Source organism: Diceros bicornis, chromosome 12, assembly GCF_020826845.1.
Source record: "Diceros bicornis minor isolate mBicDic1 chromosome 12, mDicBic1.mat.cur, whole genome shotgun sequence".
Lineage (NCBI taxonomy): Eukaryota > Metazoa > Chordata > Mammalia > Perissodactyla > Rhinocerotidae > Diceros > Diceros bicornis.
The window spans coordinates 52,258,893-52,281,425 of NC_080751.1; the positions used below are offsets into that span (position 1 = coordinate 52,258,893).

Sequence of the window (22,533 nt, forward strand, 5' to 3'; positions counted from 1 at the left end):
AGCCTTTATGGGACTCTAGACAACAAGTCCCCTTATATCATAGGGTCCCCCTTCCCCAGTTAGCTTCCCAGAGTGTCAGCAAAGACCCCATGGGGCATTCTTACATTGCAGAGCTGCCTTCTGGAATTGCCATTCTGATCTACAGCTTGTAATTTATCTGATAGTGGAAGTGCCGTAGAATTGTCAAGATGTGGGTTTTTTTAGAAATCTGATGCTACTACTAGAAGTAAGTGGCTAAGAAATCCAGAGGGTCCTCTGAGGAGCAAGAAGTGAACTACAGATGCTGAGCTGGCCTGACAGATAGATTCAGCCAGGCATATAGTGGTGGTTGGTACAAGGGAATGTATTTTTTGGCCTAAATAGGCCCACCCTGAGACCAAGTCCTCTGCCACAATGGCCTTGTGTTCATGCAATGGAGGAACGTCAGTGATACTGTCTAGGTCAGCCTTTCTTAACTGGACTTCTGCAAGTGAATTAAGCCTTAAAGCCCCATGACATCCATTGTATGAAATGAGTTAACTCCTCTAGGCACGTGAAAAGGTAGTAGTTATGTACCATCCATGGGAGAAGTGAGAAGAGAGTCACTCAAATAAGTTTCTATGTGTTGTGGTTCATATTAAGAACCCCTAAGGGAGTTGACTCTGTAAAGAATGGAACAACCCCCAAAGGTACTACTGAAGAACTTCCCTCTGTATGTAGGGGCCATGAGGCTTCCCACACCCAGCACCATCTTGTGGAATGAAGGCCGCCAGAGCATGATGGGGGTCCTGTGGGGGCTCTGGGAGCACCACGCGGGGAGAACCATGACGCAAGTGCAGAGCTGTTCCACCAAGTACCCAAGAGAATTTACCTCTGACTCCAGGGGGGTGAGAAACCCTGGTGGACTTGTTTTTTTTCAGTAGCTAAGGGTGCCTGTGTTCATTGTTTATTGCTGCATAACAAATTACCACGAAATTTAGTGGCTTAACGTAATGGTGAGGTTTATCATCTCCCAGTTTCTATGTGTCAGGAATTCAGGCGTGGCCTAGGTGGGTCCTTTGCTTCAGGGTCTCTCACAGGCAGCAAACAAGGGTCAGCTGGGGCTGCAGGCATCTCAGGGCGTGACTAGGGGAGGACCCTCTTCCAAGCTCCCTCCCTGGTTGTTGGCAGGATTCGGATCCTCAGGGGCTGTTGACTGGAGGCCATGCTCAGGTCCTTGGCATGTGGGGCTCCCCAACATGCTTCACCAAACCGTGCAAGCCAAAAAGACGGAAGTCACAGTCTTTTGTAACCTAATCACAAAGTGACATCCCATCACTTTAGCTGTATTCTGTTCCTTAGAAGCAAATCGCCAGATTCAGCCCACACTCAAGGGGAGGAGATTAAACAAGGAGGCAAGAATTGGGGCCATCAGCTGCCCACCACGGTGCCCCACCTAGTTCCTGAGCAGTTCACTTCCCTGCCCCGGCCCACTTATCCCTTCCAGTATACTTCCCACTATACATGAACTTAACAACATGTTCAGCAATTCAAAACGTGGCAGTGTAACGGAATAGCAGATCTCACTATTATTTTAAGTGTCTTTTATGAGAGGCAGGATTTCTGTAGCACTGAGAGTGGCTGTTGAGGCAAGAAGTAGGAGCAGTATATGTTTATGTCGATGAGCAAATTAATCTGCATGTGAAATCCCAGTAAATTGACATGAAATAAAAATTTCATGCCTAATAGTGTATCAGTGTTGCCCATGAAATGGGATTAAAAGGAATTTCTGATTTTACAGTTGTCATACTTTTTACACTGCTTGTGTTTTTCTCTTCTAAAGAGTTGTGTTTGAACCTAAGGACCAGTTCCAGATTTGGCATTTTACAGTTTTTGGCCATCTTCCTTCTCCTCATAGCTGAGAGCAGGCTTCCTTACATAGAATTGAGCTGGAATGTATTAGGCGTTCTCAGCTTTGAAAACAAAATCTATGATTCTAAAAGCCTGCAGCAAGTTCCCTGTCCCTGTCCTAAGGGAACTGACATTCTGGAAAGGTCGCTGGCCAAGAGCTTTTCCTGTATCATACTTTCTTCCTCACACACATCAGCTTTGGGGCAGGTGTTGGTGGCCTGGGAGATGAGGAGAGGAGACGGTGGTCTCCATGAGGGCTCTTCTGGGCTGGAGCGGATGACACAGTGAGACAGAGATGGCAGTGGGGGAGGGAGAATGTGCCCCACCCCACCTGCACCCGGGAATCCACAGATTGTTACTCCTGTGGGGACAGTCAGTGTTCACCCAGGAAGCTAGTCCCACCCCCACGTTATGTCTTATGTCTGTTTCCCTTGATCTTTGTGGCCGTTCAGGCACATGGAACACACAGAGAAGGTGACCCATTCATTTTCTGTGCCTGGTTCTGACCTCTGCAGTGTGCTTTGGAACTGCAGGAATCAAGGGACGAAGCGAAGCTTTCTGTTTAGGAACAGATGTCCATTAACCACCCCTCCTGGGGCCTTGTTGAAATGACACCCTCACCCACCCTTTCCTGCTCTATTTGGGCAGTTATGGGAGCCACTGTTAGGATGTCCCTGAGGCGGCTCAGCCAGAAGTTTCTCCATCTTCCTGTTACTACTCAGGAGCAGCAGGCAGGCTGCCCCTTCTGGGCAGGTCACTGCAACTACTGGATTCTAGAGCTCAGTGGAAACTGCTTCTTGGGGTGATGGTTTGAGTGTGGGCACATGCTGCTGCCGGTTTAATGAGCTTGTGCAATAAAATAAAAGGCCCGTGCACAGCATTACATTTCTGTGACAACTGACAGGGATCCTCGCTTAGTGTGTTGCTGAGATGCCCGCGTGGGCGCCTGTTCAGGTGCAGGGGCAGGGCATGGGTGGGGCGGGGTGGGCAAGAGAACACTGATGGATTGGCTGGTGGAGAGATGGAAAGAGACTGAAGAGGGAGAGGCTCCCACTCGGTGCCCTGGGGTTAGCATCTCAGAACACCTCTCTGGAAGTATCCTCGCGGGTAAAGGGCACTGAATACTCAAGAAGTTGATGGTTCAGGAATCACTTTGAGACCCACCTCAAACTTGGAGAACTTGGAGAAATCAAGAGTCTTAGTTGAATCTTTCTTTAAGAAAAGAAAAACTACACGTGGAAAATCAGCTCAGAGGAGCGTGTGTTATTCATGAGCTGCTGTGGCCATCAGAACAGCAGCCCTGGGCTGGAGGGCTGGCGTCTCTCTCCCCACACGGCGGTGGTCCCGCCCCTCCTCCTGGTTCCACCCCCACGCCCTTCTTTCCTGCTCACTAGCTCTTCTCTCCAGTAAAACCCCTGAATCTTTAATAAATTATAAACATGCTTTCTTGTCCCTCTGCCGGCGCCAGATCTCAGTGCTGGCAGCCTTTTTCATTCCCCTCGTGTCCCTAATAGATCTTGCTGTTTGATTAATCTTTTAGATCCCTCTCACAGAAAGCCCACTGTCTGAGCTGACTCTCCTCACGGCATCGAGTGTTAAGGATTTTTCTCAGCCCCTTGGCCTTGTTGCTGCCAGTGGCCAGTGCTGTCCCTAAGCGGGGCTGTGGCCCCCCGGGCCTTGGAGGGCAGGTGGCTTGTGCACAGGGTTCGAGCAGAGGGGCCCTGTTCAGCACCAGCCCCTCAGCCTCCTGCACTTTAACCAGGGTGAGTTCACAGCGAGACACTAGGGACAAATAGCAGTGAGAAGTCACGGACCTGGGTTCAGCTCATCTGAGTCACTCACCAGGTGTGTGACCTTGAGCGAGATTCTGAGCCTCAGTTGTCCTCATCTGTGGAGTGGAGTATCTCAGAGGCTGTTGTGAGAGTCAGATGAGACAAAGGATGAGTTTGGGCGCTGCCTCTGTGAGCAGGGGCAGAAGGAAGAGACCGTGAAGTCTCATGAGCCAGGACGCCTGTGCCGTCGAGCTGTGAGGCACTGCCCTGCAGCCTGCCCGCCCTGAGCCTGTGCATGCAGGAGGCACTGGGATTCCTGCTCAGCCTCGAGAAAGAGCCCCCTGTCCTTTGTCCTTTAGGCATGGGATGCTGGAGGGGGTGGAGGCCCAGGAGCACAACTGCCCAGGCTCCACTCAATTCCTGTTGTGCTGCTCAGTTCTGCTCAGTTTAGGAGGTTGGACTGGATCATCTACAAGGCCTCCTCCTTTTCTGAACTATGAGTTTGTGGGTCCAGTCCATAAGCACTGAACTTCGCATGGAGGCTGGCGCAGCCATTGGATGGTCGTGATTATAGTAATTCCACCTACCATTTACTCAGCGCCTAATAAACACCCGGTCCTTTGCCTGCAGTATCTGCAGTCTTCACAAAAAGCCTGGAAGGGATGTATTTGTCTACACTTTACAGGTGACAACATTGAGGCTCAGAGAAGATAAATGACATGCCTAAGGGCACACCGCCAGTTTTCAGCAGATCCAGGATTGAAATCGACGTTGCAGCCCAGGTTCCTTTCCCTAACACCAGTGCTTATGTTCTTTGCTCTCTCCTCCTCCTCTTGCCTCTCAGTGCCCCTCACCCACTGTTGTTCAGGGCAGAACCACTCGCCAAAGATGCCTTTCCAGCCCATGCAAGATCTGGCTCAACCCAACGGGAGGAGGAGTCTAAAGATTTGAACTTGATGTTAAAAATAATGATAGTTACTATTTGTCAAGCATCTATTATTACTTAACACAGTAATAATCTAGGGGCAAAATTCTACAGTTAAAAATTACTGTCTTCACTGAGGCTTGGAAAAGTAAATTCGGATGTCCATCCACGCAATTGAGCATCAGCTGCTGAATGGTCTTAGCGACGTCCCGTTCAAATCCACCGTGCTTGTTGCATGTCGGCTACAATCAAAGCTCCTGATGACTGATGCGTGAGAACCTCTAGCGGGAGAGCCTGGGGCCCAACCCCGGTCTTACAGATGAGCAGACAGCAGTTTAGAGAGGCAGAGGTTTGCCCACAGTCCCACAGCTGGTCAGTGGTGTCCAGATCCCGGGCCAATATTCTATGAACCGCCTCACTCAGCACTCAGCCGGCAGGTCCAGAACTGTGCTGTAAGTGAGACGCTGTACCCCATTTCTGTCTGTCTGTTTCTACCTCACTCTGGGAGATCCAGCACCTCCTCCTCCATGAAGTCTTCTTCACTACCCCAGGCAGAGTTACTCCTGCCTCTCCGCTCTCCCAACACGTGTGTGTGCATGCTGCTGTGTCATTGTGCGTTGATGCACCTGCCTCCCCAGCTGGACACCTCCAAGGCAGGAAAAGTGGCCTCTGTCCCCAAAAGCTCTCTAAGCAGATAACTCCCAGTATCACCTTTCGGCACCAACTTGCCCCTGAATAATTTATATCACAAAAGCTGGGGTTTGGGGTCTCATTGCCTCCCAGGATGTGGAAGGGGAAGCCATCTCCAGAGTGGTGCCCAGAGCCTGGCCCTTGGCACAGCCCTGGCAGTGGTGGCCTTTTGAATTGCTCTACCAGGTCTGTTTTTTCTCCCTGTCTGTGATGGACACAAGGAGGATCTGCTAAGCTCTCGGCTTTATTACCTTCCTGTGGAAGACATGATTATCCTCCTGCTCCCTGACATCCACCTCATTCCTTTTGGTGCTGACCATGCTCACTGCCACCTCCTCCTCTGCCGGGTCTCTCCAAACCCCTCCATGCCCTCACAGACCCTGCATCACACCAACCAAGGGTTCTCCCAAGTCCACCTCGACCAGCCACCTGCCCACCTCCCTCCCCACTGCTCCAAACTTAGACTCAGGTCTGTGCCCAAAGATTGGCAAATCAAAGCCTTTTCAAGGCATTTTCCTTCTCTTTTTATAATGGTTATCTAATGCCCAGCAAATCATCCCCAAAACTTAGTGGCTTAAAAGAACAGGACCGTTGATTATCTTCATAGTCTATGTGGGTCAGGAATTCCGAGCATCTCAGCTGGGTGGTTCTGGGATGGAGCCGCTGGAGCTGCCGTCATCTGAAGGCTTGACTGGAGCTGGCAGACTCACTACAGGGTGGCTCATTCATGCAGTGGACAAGGTGGGGCCAGCTGTGGGCGGGAGGCCCCGGCTCCTCTGCACCTGGGCATCTCTTCACAGGGCTGCTTGTGTCCTCATGGCGTGGCAGCTGGCTTCCCTCCAAGTGGCCAAGGCAGAGCCTCCAGTCCTTTCATGATTTAGCCTTGGAAGTCACATGCCATCACTTCCATCATATTCTGTTGGTCATATGAGCTAGCCTTGACTCAGCGGAGGACAGAATTGCACAAGGCATGAGGTCCAATAGGTGAGAATCTCTAGAAGCCATCTGTGAGGCTGCCCACCACGCCTTCTAAAACCATAAAGGCTAAATCTTCAGCTGACCTAGGAATGCATTTTCTGACTTTCTTTCTCCCTTTCTCCATCAATGGGCATCTAGTATACTTAACTCTTGTTCCAGGAACATGGAAGTAGGCAAGAGGCCTTCCCTAGAGGAACTCATAGTCAAGTGGGGGAGACAGTCCTACCTCGAGAAGTGCTAGAAGAGAGATATGTACAGAATTATGGGAGCACAAAGGAGAGGTCATTACCTATCTGGGAGATTATGGAATGCCTTTATAACAGAGGGGACATTTGTTCTGGGTCTTGAAGGATGAGTAGGAGCTCATCAGGTGGAGAAAGGAGGAAGGACATTGCTCCATGCAGAAGTAATAGTATGAACAGTGGCAGAGAGTTATGGCAACACATGAGGCTGCAGTTGTGAAAGGTCTTGAAGGCTGTGATAGGGAGTTTGGACTTTCTACATCAGGAGCCACTGTGGGCTTCAAGCCAGAGGGAGGCCTGGGGAGAGCTGTGTGGTGGACAGGACATGACTGACAGGGGCAGAGGGTGGAGGCAGGAAGACTGGTCAGGAAGCTGCCACAGTGATCCCCAAGAGGAGTAAAGACTCTCTGAGCCAGGCCCAAGGGGAGGAGACAGGAGGGGGGGATTCGGGACGGTTTTATTAGGAGGTGGAGCTGACACCATGTGGTGAGAAGCTGGCTCCGTTGGGGGAGCACAGGAAGGCCTGAAGGTCGTGACTTACCTGCCTCTGTCTTCTCCTGGGACCTTCTTGTCCTAATTCTTGGCTTCTCAGTGACCCAAGCCCAGCCTGTGCTCACATCCTGAGCACAACAGCCCAGCTTTCTCTGCACAAGTTCTCTTATTCAGTGCTTGCTCTTGTAGGAAAAAGTGTTCAGAATTATCAGGGAGGCCAGAGGGATGTCACAGCCCATTGGCCTAGGATTGAGGTTCTTAAGTGTTTTAGGCCACAGACTTCTTTGAGAAACTGGTGAAAACTATGAACCATCTTCCCCCCCCGAAAAAATGCATATCTGCCTACACAACTTTGCAAACAATTTCAGAGGGCTCACAGTCCTTTTGAAGTCCATCCTTGGGTCTGCGGACCCCAAATTAAAAGCCCCAAGCCTAAGAAGAAATTGGAAAATGAAGAGAAGAAATGTTGGACTCACCAAACATCTGTTATTTACTTCCTCGTTTAATACCTGTCCCCGTGACTGGACAACCCTGGAAGAGCGGGAACAGGAGGAAGCGTTTACCCAGCGATAGCCCCTGGTGGCAGAGCCTCACTTGGCGGGTTTATTCTCATTATTATAGTAATTTTCAGGCTGCAGGCTACAATTTTCACTTGCAGCGAGGTATTAAATTGAAATTACCCCAGATGTAATTGTGATACGAAATGATCCTGGACACATGGAAATGAATGCTTTTTCAAAATGGGGTTTAATGCTCGTGCCGGGGTTTTCGAGCTCTGTCTCTTTAAACATGCCAGATTTCGGAGTGTGGGGTAGGAGGTCGGGGCCAGCGTGGTGTGGTGGGCTGGAGCTGCTGGCCCAGAACAGGGTGAGACCTCTGCCAGCTGGGTGGACACAGACTGGGGAGCAGAGCCCAGGTCTTGGGGTGGGTTTGCACGGCTACTGGGAACCGCTGTGCACCAACTCAGGCAGGCGAGGAATCCCACATTTATGTTCTGTATATCAGCTGAATTTGGCTCCAAGCCCAAGTTCTCCGGAGGTGACGAGAAATTCAGCTTCAGTCATTCTCAGACCTTCCCTGCCTCTCTCGGGGCTTGGTGAGGCCCTGGGGTCTTACTCTGTGCTGTGCAGCTGGGGCGGCCCCACCAGACGCCAGGCATCCGTCCATACTGGTGACACCACGATGCCCTGGGTTCCAGCCCTTCAGGTCTGCTTTGCCCCCGGAGGTCTCACTTGTCACCTGCCCTTCCTTCCCCAGATGCACCCTGCTGGTGTACTGCACAGACCTCCCTCCCACCAGCATCATCATCACCTTCCACAACGAGGCCCGCTCCACCCTGCTCAGAACCATCCGCAGGTAAGACAGCCTTCCTGTCTGTCCCATCCGGCCCAGCATTTGGTGAGGGGGGTGGTGCTTGCTGGGGGACTGGCCCTGTGATAACAATATCAGGCATTTCTAACTACCTGCCAGGCACTGTTCGACACACTACACTCACCCACTCCTCACACTCCTATAAGGGCAGCTATTATCCCATTTCCTCGGGGGAAAGACAGAGGCCCAAGGTATTAGGTAACTTACGGAAGGTCACTGAGTCATAGAGGACTTGGTCCCAGAGCCATTGCCCTAACTACTGTGCTTGACTGCCTCTAGAGGAGAAGTTCTGATTTCCACAGCTCACAAGGAAGCTGAGGCCCTGAGAGGTTGAGTACATACCCCGCCCCCAGCATCAGGCTGGGATTAGCTATCCCAGCACCTCCCCATCCACAGCCTCCCACAGACCCACCAGGGGCCTTAGTGCATATCAGAGCAGCCCAGATGGCTAATGTTTTCTTTCTTGGCCATCACCTTGTGTTTCAACCCCGTTCCCCCTTGGGCCTCTCCATCCACCCTCAGCTCCCAGTCTGGGCTGCTCTCGCTGTAATAGGTACGTCCTTGCTACCTATGACCTGTGGCCTGCATGGATTTTAAACATGCTAAAGTCCCAGCGCCAGCCCCCAGCAGAACTCCCCTCAGAACACAGACGGGCCCCAGAGACGGCCGGAAATTCCTCACCCCAGTTCTCAGAAGACCTTGGTTATTTCAGCTCCCCTTCCCTATGCCCAGCTCCTTTCTCTCCTCTGGAGCCCTTCTCCTGGTGCCCACCCTCGCCCCACCACCCTCTGGCCCACCCTTCCTCACTCAGGTCTCCGGCAGCATTGGCATCTTGGATGGTGGTGATGGCAGCCACCAGTCACTAAGTCCTCTCATGTGCAGACAAGCCTTGGCTCATGCTCTCAGCTGAGAAGCCACTGCTATGCCCACTTTACAACAGAAGAATCTAGACTCAGAGGTACTAAAGTAAGGCCTACTGTCGCTCAGCTAACAGTGGTGAGCAGGGTTCCAACCCTTGCACTCTCAGCTCAGAGTTCTTCTCAGCAGCATGAATAGGGCAAAGCTAGTCCCAGTGGTGGCATTCAGCATCCCTGGAGGAGGGGTTGGACCAGGGATGCGCCCAGCCACACCTCCAGCAGAGCGAGGGGCTGGCCCTGGAGTAAAGTACCCAAGGTACCTCTGTGGCCCTGGGACACATGGCCCATTAGAGCCCGTCCCCTATCTGCTGGCCCATCCCGATCAGATGGTCGCCTGATCCCACAGAGAAGGAGGTAAGATTAAATGTAGGCCAAAGAGAGTACAACCAAGCACACAAGATCCCTTGTCACTTCCATCAATAAGCACACCTTCCCTCTCTCCTTCTCACACTAGCATGGCTATGGGCAGGCGGGGAAGTTCCAGATGATGGGAGAGAGTCAGCAATAGGCTGGCCCTAACAGCGGGCACCAAGTCTTTGGTACCACCTGTCACTCATGATGAACGTCCACTGTGCAAGGTCAGTGCATCCTTTAGAAACATTGCAGGGATCGTCCCAAACACGCAGCCTTCAGCCTGGTGTTTCACCTATCCATGGGGCAGCTCTGTCTGCTGCCCAGACGTCCTTGGTGACTGGCTGGCTGGTTTCTTCTGCCAGCTGCTTGCCCTGTCTGTCCTGGTTTCTGCATTCACCCCAAAAGCCACCTGATTCGAACTTGATTTCCCAAAAAGCCTTCAGCTCTTGACAAGAAAACGTCCTGAGTCACTGCCAGGTGTCACTGTGAGTCTCATGGTAGACTAATAAAGTGCCATTCTGATTTGTACACCTATGCGGGTATGTGTGGGAGAACAGGGATAAGGGCTGGTCCGATTTACCTGGGTCTCTTCTGGTGAAGGGAGAACGGAGTGTCGGGGCCTTGCAGGCAGAGCAGGCACATGTGGACCAGAGGTGGCTGATTCCGAAGTGCCAGACCACAGCCCCACCATACAAGGTTGTATCTGGGCATATCTGCCAGATGTTTCCATGAGGACACTATAGCATCTGAGACAGTCTCCTTGCCTTTCGGGCTGGCCTCTCCTCCTCCTTCGAGGAGTCTTCTGATGCCATGCACCTCCATGCCCCTCAACACACACTCACACCCCATTAGGGCTCCTCCTCTGTACATCTTTACTCTAGCACTTAATGCATTTTCCCAGATGTAATCCTCAATGAACTCCTTTAGGGCAAGAACTCTATCTTACTCATCTCTCACCTAACCTCCCTATGGCTCAGGTTCCTAATCAAGGAAATGGGGATAATAATCGTACCTACCGCATAGTTGCTTTGGTTAACTCAGGTAGAGGGCTGAGAACTGTGCCGGCATAGAGAAAGCGCTGGATCAATGTTAGCCATCCCTATATCTGCACAGCTAGTGAGCTCTCAAAGGGAAAGAGGCGAAGGGCTACTTAAAAGGGCACCACACTTGGGGTCTGAAGACGTGGGATCAAGTCCCGACCCTGCCACTTCCTAGCTTTGTGACCTTGGGCAGGTCATTAACCACATCTGTAAAGATGGTGATAAAAATATCTTTCATGTTTCAAGTTCTGTCACATTTTCCACAATAAGACATTACCCTGAGACATTTGGGGGCATTATAATATCACATGGGGACCCCAGACCACCCATGCTTCCCTGTCGCTGTGTTTATGTTCTCGGGGGCACTCCAGGTGCTGCCCTCAGCCTCATCCCTTTCAGTTCTAAGATGTATTTTTCCTTCTCTTCCTGCTGTTCCTCCAGCTCTTTATGATAGCGATCATGATACTTTACAATAATGATGTTAATATGTTAAACGTATGCTGAGCTTTACGCTCTACAGAGCACATTCCATCTCTCCCTGCAGTTGGAGCCCCATCTGGGGCCTGTGAAGCTGGGATGCTCGTGGTAAATGGAGGCCCAGAGCCACCGGGCCGGGAAGCACGGGAGCCAGGACTGGGGTTTCTGACTTCCTGGGTGGGAGTGGGGAGCAGCTAGGCATACAGCCTCAGCACCTCTGTCCACTGGCCTAATGGAGGGCTGCCCCTGAGGCCCTGGCACCCTGCATGCTGGGAGGGGGCTTAGGGCCCTCAACACTATACTTTTCAGAAGACACCCATGAAGTGCCAGACTACACACCAAACTCCGCTGGGTGCTTTGCCAAGAAAGCCTCTGGAGCTGTTTCCTGCCTCTCAGGAACTTCTGATGTAAGCCAGGCCGCTGGCTCAGACCCAAGTGTGATGCAGGAAAACAGCAGAGTGGGGCCCCATCCTGTTCATGTGTGAACAGACAGGCATTTACATCAACAGGCTGGGTAGAAGAGAATTTTAAGGGTGGAGGCAAGGAAGATTACCTCCAGAAACTTCCATGGCCAGGTATCATATTTGTCTTGGGATTCTGTACCTCCCTTCCACTCCCTACACTGTGGCACAAATAGATAGCCACTGAGAGGGGACTGAATGAAGAGCACTTCCTATCTCGCTTTTGTCACCGATGGAAGGATCTTCTCTAAGGTAGCTTTCATCTTTAATGTTCTGGAATTCTGATGGCTTTGCCGCCAGGCTCTCGGAACTGAGGAGGACTGATCCTCTCTGCCCTCCCACCCAGTGCTTGGCCAGGCCTTTGCCCCTCTGCCCAGCCCTGCCCCTGAGGACCTGAGTTAGCTGGGGGCTGGGGGTGGAAGGCACATGGAGGCCACTCAGAGCCCGGCAGAGGCATGATGGTGGATGATGGAGGCAGGAGAACGAATCACAGCCTTGATGAGTTAGGGGACTTTTCTCACCTACGGAGAGAGAAAACAAGCCCTCAAGAGTGGTTTACCTTGATTGGTGTTGCAGTGGGTCCCTGTGTATATGTGAGACCAGGGCTGTCCCCTTCCTCTTAGGGCATCCTGCAGCCCTATGCCTTCCATGGGGGCTCTGGAGCATACACGATTGATCGCTTTATATCCTGAGACTCCTTGCTGTCACTTTTTTGTAAAGTCCTATATTTAGAGGAGCAATTTCTCAGGTTAAGGTGGTTAAGAAATTGGACTCCACGGCCAGATTTGCATGCTCTGCCCTTATCAGCTGTGTGCCCCTGAGCAAGCTCCTTCACTTCTCTGTTTCAGTTTCCTTTTCTGCAAAACAAGGACTATAGGTAATAACTTCCTCGCATGATTGTGGAGAAGAGTGAATGACATTAGGTAGGTAAAGGCCTTGAAACAGTGCCTGACCCAGAGTGAGCCTGTGCAGGTGACAACAGGTGTCATGATGCACCTCCAGCCGGGTAGGCAGCAGTGTCCTAATGTAGTCTCAAACTTGAGCAGGCAGCAGAATTTCCTAGAGGGCTTGTTAAAACACAGTTTCTTGGGCCCCATCCCCAGATAGTCTGACTCAGTAAGTCTGGGGCCTAAGAATTTGCATTTCTAACAAGTCCTCAGGTGACTTTGAGGCTGCTGGCTCCGGGATCACAATATCATTATTATCAATACCCAGATTCAGAGAGCAGCCACTGAGGCAGGAGCGCTGCTAAGCTCCTCTCATGCAGCTCAGGAAGTGGTGGTGCTGAAGGCTCAGTACTTAACTGAGTCTCCCCAGCTAGTGAATGAGGATACACAGAGAGATCCAGTACTGGAACCCAAGTCAGTCTGACTCCAGAACGAGTCAGCTCATCAAACGGCCTCAGGTCTTCATTCAACTGGTATTTATGGAGTGTTTGATAGACCCTGTCTGCGTGCAGCACTGCGGAGTTCACAAAGCAATTTCAAATACATTTCCTCATTTCATACGCACAAAAGCCTGTGAAGTAGGTCAAGTATTAATATCGCCTGCCTTTACAAGGAAAATGTAATTACAGATGGAAACGAAGGCTGGGAGCAGCCCGGCGCCTGGCTCGGGATCGCACGACTAGTGGATGGTGGAGGCCGCCTGGCCTCCCACACTGCCCACGCTGCCATGCCCACCACCTCCCAGGATGCTCCGCGTGGCCCCCCCAGTTAGGGCGCAGCAGGCAGAAAGCAGAAGGTGTAGACGCTGCCTGCCCAGCCACCCTCTGGCAGAGAGGTGAGCTGTGTGTAGGAGACTCGGTTCTGGAATAATTCCCAGGCAGAGTGTGACCCCGATATGCCAGTGAGATGGCTGAGGCGGTGTGAGGAAGGGGCAGAGGACAGCCGCAGTCCAGGTGAAGCAGAGAACAAGCACATGCTGAGCTGGACCCTGGGGGAAGCAGAGGGTTGGCTTTGCCGTGGAGGGGCTGGTGAGGTGTCCTGGCAGAAGAGCTGGTGAGGGCAAACTAGGGAGACCCAAGCAATCAGGCTCTGGGGGGTCGGAATGGTGGGGCGGGCAGCAGGCAAGGCCTAGGGGACCATCTGGGCTAGGCCAGGCCCTCTGGACTGGACTTCACCTTGGCTCCTTCTCCCACCACCCCGGGAGCCCAGAGCACCTGCCCATCTCAGACACCCCCCGCCCTAGCTCCTAACCACTTTTACGGAGCCCCCGCCATCACTCCAATTGCTCTGATTAGAGGAGCAAAAACAAGCCAGGTGTTACCAGGAAATGGTCTAATTAGCACTTACTGCTGACAATTTCCTTTTTTTTCTTTTTTAAACCCTGGACATTTTTTATTCGCTAATCATCTCTCAGTTCAACCAGCGCAGAGCTGCACACGATTTACCTTTTGATGTTCGTAGACGAGAACTTGTGAATTTCAAAGAGCCGGCCGGGATTTGGGGGAATTGCATGCAGAAGCGGCAGCCCTCATCAAACCTCATTAGAGGGTATTCTTCAAGCGGGTTTTCCCTCTCCCCCTGCCTCTCTCTGCCCTCCCTCTCTGATTAGAGGGTTGGTTGTTGGGTTTGCCTGTTTTCTTTGGGACATCATGGTGAGGGTCTCCTCCCACTACCTCCTGCCCCTCCCTGCCCCCACCTCCCAACAGCAGCTCAGGGTTCCAGGTGGAGGTCCCTCCCTCCACGTTACACTAGTTGCCATGGTGAGAATTAAGGCTTCATAAATAAAGGTAGCTCCAGGCAGAATTCTCCTCCTGGAGAGTCTCTGCATCTTGCTGGGAAAGGCTGCTCACCAGAAACAGGGCTCAGAATGGTCCTTCTGAGCAGGGGACACACACAGCGCCTCCGCCAGCACCCATCTGAACCCCTCGCCAACACTCGCAGGGCTGTCAGTGTCCCGTAGTGATTGGTGTGGCCCAGGATTGTTTCTGAGAACCCATGTGGTTTGGGGCCTTCAGGAGAAGCAGGATCCAGCCATCACAGTCAGGCCTGATACCCAGAGTGAACACAGAAACCCAGCCTTGCCCCACAGGTACAGATCCACAGAACAAAAGGGTAAATGATGTCAACTCAAAAATCATTACTGACGCACAAAATAGTAATAATTGCTACTTCATTCCAAACATAGTGCTAAATGCTTTGGATACACTTTCTCCTTTAGTTCTCCCAACAGCCCTGTGAAGTGGGTACTACTATTATTATCCCCATTTTACAGATGGGAATACTTTACTGCACAGAACAGTGAAGTAACTTGCCCAAGATTGCACAGCTTGTAGTAAGGAGCTCCAACACTGCACGCTTCTGGATGGCAGAGCTCACATCTCCTTTGTTCCTCATCACATACCCAGTGTAGCACATGGTGGGTGTGCACTAAATATCCCTGGAGGGAATGGTGATGGGTCAAGGTGCTGTGCTGGACTCTGGCAATGCAGAGAGGAACTTGCCAAGGCCCCCGCCCTGGAGATGTGACCATCGAGAGGGCCAGCAAAACCACCCTCAGGGTCAGGCAATGATGAAAGCCGCAGGAAGCTTGATGCAAACTTGAGGGATCCCAGAGGAGGAAGCAAGTAATTCTCACTAAGTAGATTGGACGGCTGTTAGAGAGGAAGTGACATTTGAACTGGTCCTTGTAGCGGAGGAGGGCGTTTCAAGCCGTGGCAGCAGCAGTAGAATGGGCTCTCGTTGTGAATGAGCAGGATGTCTCCAGATAATGCACTGGGCATGAGGAGGCCGGACATGGGGGCTGGCTCCCGGTGATGAAGGCCTTGAAGGGCAGGCTCAGGGTTTGGGATGCAGACAGGAGGAGCCACTGCCGGGATTTGGTCAATGTATTTAGTTGCATTAGTGTGGAAAGTCACACATTCAGAGATCAGATCTGTTCTTCAGATAGCTCACTCCGGAGGCCACAGGAGGATGGTGCAGGTCGAGGCTCCTGCAACAAACTAAACAAAAGAGATTGAACCAGGACAGAGATGTGAGAGGTGAAAGAGACTGGAGTGACATTTCCAGGTATAACCAGCAAGTCTTGGTCACTGATTGGCTGTGGAACCTCAGGGAGGGGAAGGTCGTTGAGGATGACCCCTGGATTTCTGTCTCGAAGCTAGGTGGGTGGTGGAGGCCTTCACTAGGAGGAGGCAGCACTGTATCTGAGTGGATCACAGGTGAGCAACGTGACTTTGGTTGCTCTGCGTTTTCATTCCTCAGAGGCAATGGTATCTATTTACAACTCGGGTTAATACATGTATTTTGCCTCTAGAAGCATAATGATCTTTCCTCTTTCCATCTCACAGTGTCTTAAACCGCACCCCTATGAATCTGATCCAGGAAATCATATTAGTGGATGACTTCAGCAATGACCGTAAGTAGCATCGCTCCCTCGCTCTGTTCCCAGCCCCTGTGTAACAGGGAGAGGCGAGCCCCCTGGTTCTCTGGGGATGGAGGAAAGCCTGCATTTGTCATAGGTGTGGAAGACTTTGAATGTCCATGCTGGGCTCAAGAAGGAGATAAACCTTACCTTTAAAAAACAATTTCTTGGGTCCTTTGCTGTGAGTCTTTGAGGACCTAAGCAGGTAGATTTAGTAGATCCTTGATTGGGTCGGTGTGTGTGCATGTGTGCAGGCATGGGTGTGCACATACATGTGTGTCACTGCCCCCAACCTACATTCCTGGACCTGGGAAGGGAACTGAACCTTCAAAGGATTGACACCGGGACCCGGAGGCCAGAAGCAGTGCCCATCACTAGAGGTTCCTGACTCGTCTGCTGCGATGATCTGCTAGCCTGAGCTGAGGCTAACATACCCTCTCCCTTTCATTACCCTGGGAAGTAAGTGGGCTCTGTCTTTGGGACCCCTTGTGGGACATCCCGTCACCTGGCCGTGACACAGTGAGCAGCTGCCTTCTAACCTTCCAACCCACTGGTCATCACCATTTCCTAGTCGTCCTATCAAAGAACCTGGGTCCCACCCAAATTCACCCTCCAAATCCACTTTCCCCAAGAAAAGCATGCAGGTGTTTTCAGACGTCTGCGTGTTCAGTTTTGACAGGTATTATAATCATAGAAGCACTGTTAGACTCACCTCCTCTGAGACCCATCATCCCAGCAGCCTGGGTGCAGTTCCAGGCAGTCAACCCACATCCAGGCAGAACCACCTCTTCCTGGTGACAACCAGGGGAAGCAGGCAATGGCTGCTGGGGACAGCTCCAAGTCCCGGGAGAGTAGAGTCTGTCCCCACCAGTGCTGATGCTGGAAGCTGGGCGTAGAAGCCACTACCATGCTGGGGTCTGCTGTAGGAAGGCTGGAAATCCTCACCCATGACATAGCCTTGGAACCTTGGGAGTAATGCCTTAGTGGGTTGAGCACCAGGTCCTGAGTAATAGGATCAGATTGAGTTCTGAAACTCGGTGATCTGATCTCCCTTCCCTAGTGAGGAAGGGGTTAGAGGTGGGGAGATCCTTATCCTGCCAGGAGATAGCCTGGCACTGAGACTGGGGGAGGGAATGCTGCTGGATTCACTTAGAAGCAGAATAACCCAGTGGTTAGAGCACGAACTCAGGAACCAAACCGCCTGGCTTCAAATCCTAGACCTGTCACTTACTTACTAGCTATGTGCCTAGGGCAAATTATTAACCTTGATGTGACTCAGTTTCCTTGACTAGAAAATGGAGATAATTATATATATGGTTTATATAAGGATTTAAATGTGTGAACATGAAGTGCTTGAAACTGTGCCTGGCTCCGAGGAAGCCTCTCTGAGTCTGTGCAGTCACTCTGTAGAGTCCGGAGCCCAGCAGAGAGGCTAAGGTTGGTAAACCAATGGAGCAAAACCACCATGGTGGGGTCACGATATGCAGTTCAGAGCCAAGAACTGGTGAGGCAAAGAAGTGATGAGGTGGACAGGCAAGCTAGAGGAGAACCCAGGGCGAATGCCTAAGACAGGGTCTCCTGCCCGTCCTGGCACATTTCCCTGCATGGTGGAGAGTTGAACCAGCTGTGTGTGATGGAAGACGCACTGGACTGATCCCTTAAGAAATAGGGTCTCCTGTGTTATGAGTCCACAATCTGAAAGGAAACTCCAAAATTCATCTCAGCGGCAGCTTTTTACCAGACCCCACCAAAGTGAGCAGGACTCTTATCTCATGCTTTGAAAGATCTGTAGAAAGAAGAGATGTCCCCAGTGACCATGCCAAGATTTCCCATCTGGAAGTGTTCCAGCAAGGATGCAGGTTCCACTGTGTGACTCACCTGCTCCAAAGAGGCCCCCTTGAGGCCACTTTGTACAGATTGTATATTGTATATTGATGGCAGTGGTTAGCCAGCCTCTTCCAAAGCCCATAAACACCCTGGAGTCTGGACAGGGCTCTGCAGTTGGGGGTGGGGACGGGAGGCAGGGCTGCCTTACCTACTCTTCAGGTTCATCCCCACCCCCTGGTGCTCATTCCCTGTAACCTTTTGTCTTTGCAGCTGACGACTGCAATCAGCTCCTCAAGTTGCCCAAGGTGAAGTGCTTACGCAATAATGAGCGGCAAGGTGGGTCTGTGCAGCTGGGTGGGACCTGGGGGTGTGAGTGTGGGATTGGTGGGGTGTGTGTATGTTTGCGTGTGTGGGGGGAATGCTGAGTGGCTCCTCCGTGGGCTTAGTGGATGATGGAGTGACGGGCACCCACTGGGCCATTTGTCCCCACTGCAGGTCTGGTCCGGTCCCGGATCCGGGGCGCGGATGTTGCCAAGGGCACCACTCTGACTTTCCTCGACAGCCACTGTGAAGTGAACAGGGACTGGCTCCAGCCCCTGCTGCACAGGGTCAAAGAGGTAAGTGAGGCCGACTGGACCAGGGCTGGCTTCCTTGCCCCCCAGTTTCTCTAGCACTCCCATGCTCATTACCTCACTTATGCCCCCCAGTCCCTCTGGGAGGTGGGCAGGACAGATTGCTGTCCCCATTTTATAGATGAAGAGACTGAGGTAGAGCAGCCTGCCCAGGGCACCCAGCAGGCAGTGGTGGAGCGAAGCCCAGACCTGTTGGTTGTACCACGCTGTCACCCACAGCAGGCCTCCAGGGGTGCTGCTGGCAGCTAGGACATGACACATGCAGCTTCCTGGCAAGAGAACTGCCCAGAACTATTTCTTCCAGACATTGGAAGGTTCCAGAAAGGGAGCCCTGATGAGTGTCTTCATGAAAAGGAGGGAGTGGAATTAACCATGCCTCGTCACCCAATTCCTGTGGCCTCTGTCTTACCTCCACCCACAGGTCACCCTCACCCAAAGGCCAAGGAAGGCAGGCTGGATGCTAAGAGACCTGAATTCCTTACCTCTGTCTGCCCTTAAATTACTCTAGAATTCTACCTGCTTCTTCTCTCCATGTCTCAGTTACACCTCTTGAAAGTGAAAAAAATTTAAAATTTTTCTTATCATTATTTTGTGCTCCCAGAAGTCCATCCACCCTCTCCTAACCTACAGGAGGTGCTGTGTGCTGTAGATGCAGTGTCGGTGATGAGCGTTCATGCAGTTCATCTTCTCCCTGAGTTACTGACTCTTAGAGCTGCTAGTGAAGTACGAGGTCAGGTACTTTTCACATACGCATTTCACAGATGAGGACACCATCTTGAGGAGATTATGTTACTTGGGCTGATATTCCCTAGCTGGTACCACCAGCACCAGAACCTCGATGTTGCCTCAACAGCATCTTCCCTGTGCTATGGTTATTTCCTTCCCCTTCTCTTTGAGGTAGCTACTCCACTCCTACCTGCAAAATGCTGGTGTTAAAAGGATGAAAGAATTGAGATGTGTGAACGACTCAGAGGACTGGGAAATCCTTACCAACTTTGTTCATTCCAATGAGGGAACTTCAGTGGGTTGACAACGTTCTCACACGTGGGCCTAGATGTTAAAACCCATCCCTTGACCACTTTCCCTGAGATCTGGAGGGCTTCTATACTTAGTGCTGTTTAGGAAAATCCCCTCTTCCTCGCTTTTTGACATAATCCAGGTGAAGAGGTCTGGATTGAAAAATAGTAGGTTATAAACAGACCATTCAGTTGAGGGGCTTTGTCTGGCCCTGAGGCCCTTCCAAATCCTCCCTTCCCTATGTGCTCCCCACCCCCAGAAAGGGGAGAGGGACTGTGGCCACAGCAGGCCGCCTCCCCAGTCTAAACTGGGCTGTTCCTTCTCACTGAACATGCCAACATTCTCACTGCTCCATCTCTGACCCGGCCCTTCTTTCCCCTCCTCTGCACAATCAGAACCTCGCCCACATCTCCCCTCCTCCAGGAAGCCTTTCCTGACTTCGTGGCCAGCTAGGATCATTTCTAGCAAGAATTGCCCCATTGGCCCCACAATTTCCTTTTCTGGGTGTAGTTAAAACCCAGTGAGGACACCAATCACCTCCTTGTGGTCATAGAGTATGGTCCTCAGTGTTCTGAAATGATAATAATAAGAAAGCAGATACATGCAGAGGTGATAAGGTTAGAGTAGGAGGAAGGCAGACTCACTTCCTGACAGACATTTATTGAGCATCTGTTTGGGGGCAGAGTTTCGAGAGAGAGCTGGAATGAGCCCTGTAAAATGAATCCATACCCTGCTTAGTTCACCAACCTGGAGGCTCCCCAAACCCCATGGTTTAGTGTTTTTATGATGACTTCATCTCTTAGCGTGGGCATGACTGATTAAATCATTGGCCACTGGTGATTGAACTCAATCTCCAGTCCCTCTCCCCTGCCTGGGGGTGAAGGGAGAATGGGGAGAGGGAGTGAGGGGGTTGGGGTTGGAGCTGAAAGTTCCAACCCTCTAATCACAGGGGTGTTTCCTCCAGTAACCAGCCTCATCCCGGAACAGTCACCTCATTAGCATAAACTCAAGTGTGGTGAAAGAGGCTTATTACGAACCACTAAAGAAGCTCCCCGCACCCCAATCACTCAGGAAATTACAAGGGTTTTAGAAGCTGTGTGCCATGAACCAGGAACAAAGGCCACATACATATTTCTTATTATATCGCAACGTCACAGTCTATGCCACATTTTGTATATCGATTTATCTGCTGGTGGTCAGTTGCGTTGTTTCCACTAGTTTACTATTGGTGTACAAATTTTCTTTTGAGTACCTGCTTTCAATTCTTTGGGGTATATACCAAGGAGTGGAATTGCTGGGTCATGCGGTAATTCAGTGTTTGACCTATAGGCCCCCCCAGGCTGATGTGTCCCTGAAGGATGTGTTAGGGGGGTCTTGCTTCCCCCCGACAACTTTAACGAACCTATGAGGCCATTCCCATCCCCACAGCTCTGAGGCCATCTCAGAAGCCCTGTGAAAGATGCTCTGTTTGTGCATCTCTGGCCAGCCTCGTGGGCAGGTCCAGGAAGCCTTCATCTCCTTCTCCTCCCTGCGTGTGAGTGCGGCCCAGCGCTCCTCCTAGGGGAGTCATTCAGCCCCAAGATAGAGCTCAGCCTCCCAGGCTGAGCTCCTAGTCCCCACCACTGTCTGACTTAAAGCTTTCATAGCAGAGGATTAGTCAGACAAACCCCAGACTGTGGTCCTGCTCTGCCTCTCATGAACCTGCAGCAGCCTCTGTGGGCTACAGAGGTTTTCACCAGACCCTGACCCTTATGACAGAATGGTTCCTCTGAGACACCCCTTCGGTACAGGGAGTATGGGCAGTGTGTCAGCCTGTGTTACCTCGTGTCTATGTATGTCTTCTCTCAGAGTAAAACGTGATTTAATCGTGAGTGGAAGTGGAAATCTTAAGCTCTAATTGGAGTTTGGGATTTTCAAAAATAGAAAGAGATAAGAAAGAGGCTGGGCTTGAGCCATCAGAAGCTATCCTCAGCTGGTGTTTTCCACATGGAAAATCTCCATTTCCCTTCTCTTCAATTACGTAATGCTACTTGAAACAAGAACCAGGATGGTTTTTATTCTTTTAACAGGGGCTTCTCTTTTTCCCCTCCTTATCTACATATTTCTTCAGTAGGCAAAAAGATTTTAAGAAATTTCAATCGCTATAGCATTTGGTAAACTGATGGAAATCATGGCTTACATATGCTTTGAAGCCCTCTCACATGCTTTATTTCTTCCAAAAGCCTTGTTAGGAAGGCAGAACAGTTTTGCAAATAATAATTTGTCTTCACTTTACAGGTGAAGAAACAGAATTGCTCAGTGTGTGCTGATTTGCTTAAGGTCACATGTGTTCTGGATGGCAGAACCAGAACTGAACCCAGGTCCCCTGTCACAACATCTCCTCCTGAAGGACCCCCTCCTTCTTCCCCACGCCTCCCTCCAGGCTAGCTTAGAGACCCCAGTGTCATCCTCTACTGCCTGTCTACCTCCTTCCCTAGACTGTGAGGTCTTATTCATCTTTGTACCCCCATAATTCCTAAACCAGAGTAGGTGCTCAGGAATGCTGGTTGAGGAAATGAGGGAGTCTCTAGGAGTTTTCTGATTGCCCATTCACAATGTGGTTTTAATTCCATGGATGGGTAGAGAAAGGAGAGGTATGACTGCAGGGGTGATTGACAGCCTTTGGCTCCCACTGGAGGGGCGGTGCTTGGGCTTGGATTTGTGTGGGGGAGAGGAGAAGAGGGGCTGTAGTCCTGGATCTACCAGGGATTCCACTAGCTGCCTGCTGGAGCCTCCCTGTGGACCTACCCTGAAAGATACATCCTCCTGGGGCACACAGGTGGGGACCTGTGACGGGTCTGGGTATCTTTATGGCAAGTCCCTGTATCCCTGAGGATACAGGAGGAGAGGCCATCTTTCTCAGCTGTAATTCACCCACCTGCTTTGCTGCCAGCCATTGACACCGTGTCCCCAGAGGGAGTTAGTAGATGCCCTCTCTTTGCCAACGCCCATTGAACACCTGCTGCCCACCAGGCTCTGGACTGGGGCTGAGGGATATGAAAGTGGAGCTGATACTGACCCCCCAGGGTCACTCAGAGAGGTCTGTGTCCTGGCTTCAAGGG

At 51.4% G+C, this 22,533-nt stretch overlaps 1 protein-coding gene across 1 annotated transcript in view; it reads left to right on the forward strand.

Annotated features, from left to right (window-relative positions):
* The window catches only part of GALNT14 (polypeptide N-acetylgalactosaminyltransferase 14), a 207,379-nt gene that overhangs the window by 148,851 nt on the left and 35,995 nt on the right, over positions 1 to 22,533 (forward strand). The window contains exons 3-6 of the mRNA XM_058551508.1: positions 8,226 to 8,324; positions 15,883 to 15,950; positions 18,054 to 18,119; positions 18,279 to 18,400. Of these exons, the coding sequence (XP_058407491.1) occupies positions 8,226 to 8,324; positions 15,883 to 15,950; positions 18,054 to 18,119; positions 18,279 to 18,400 (355 nt within the window). The remainder of the gene's footprint in view (positions 1 to 8,225; positions 8,325 to 15,882; positions 15,951 to 18,053; positions 18,120 to 18,278; positions 18,401 to 22,533) is intronic.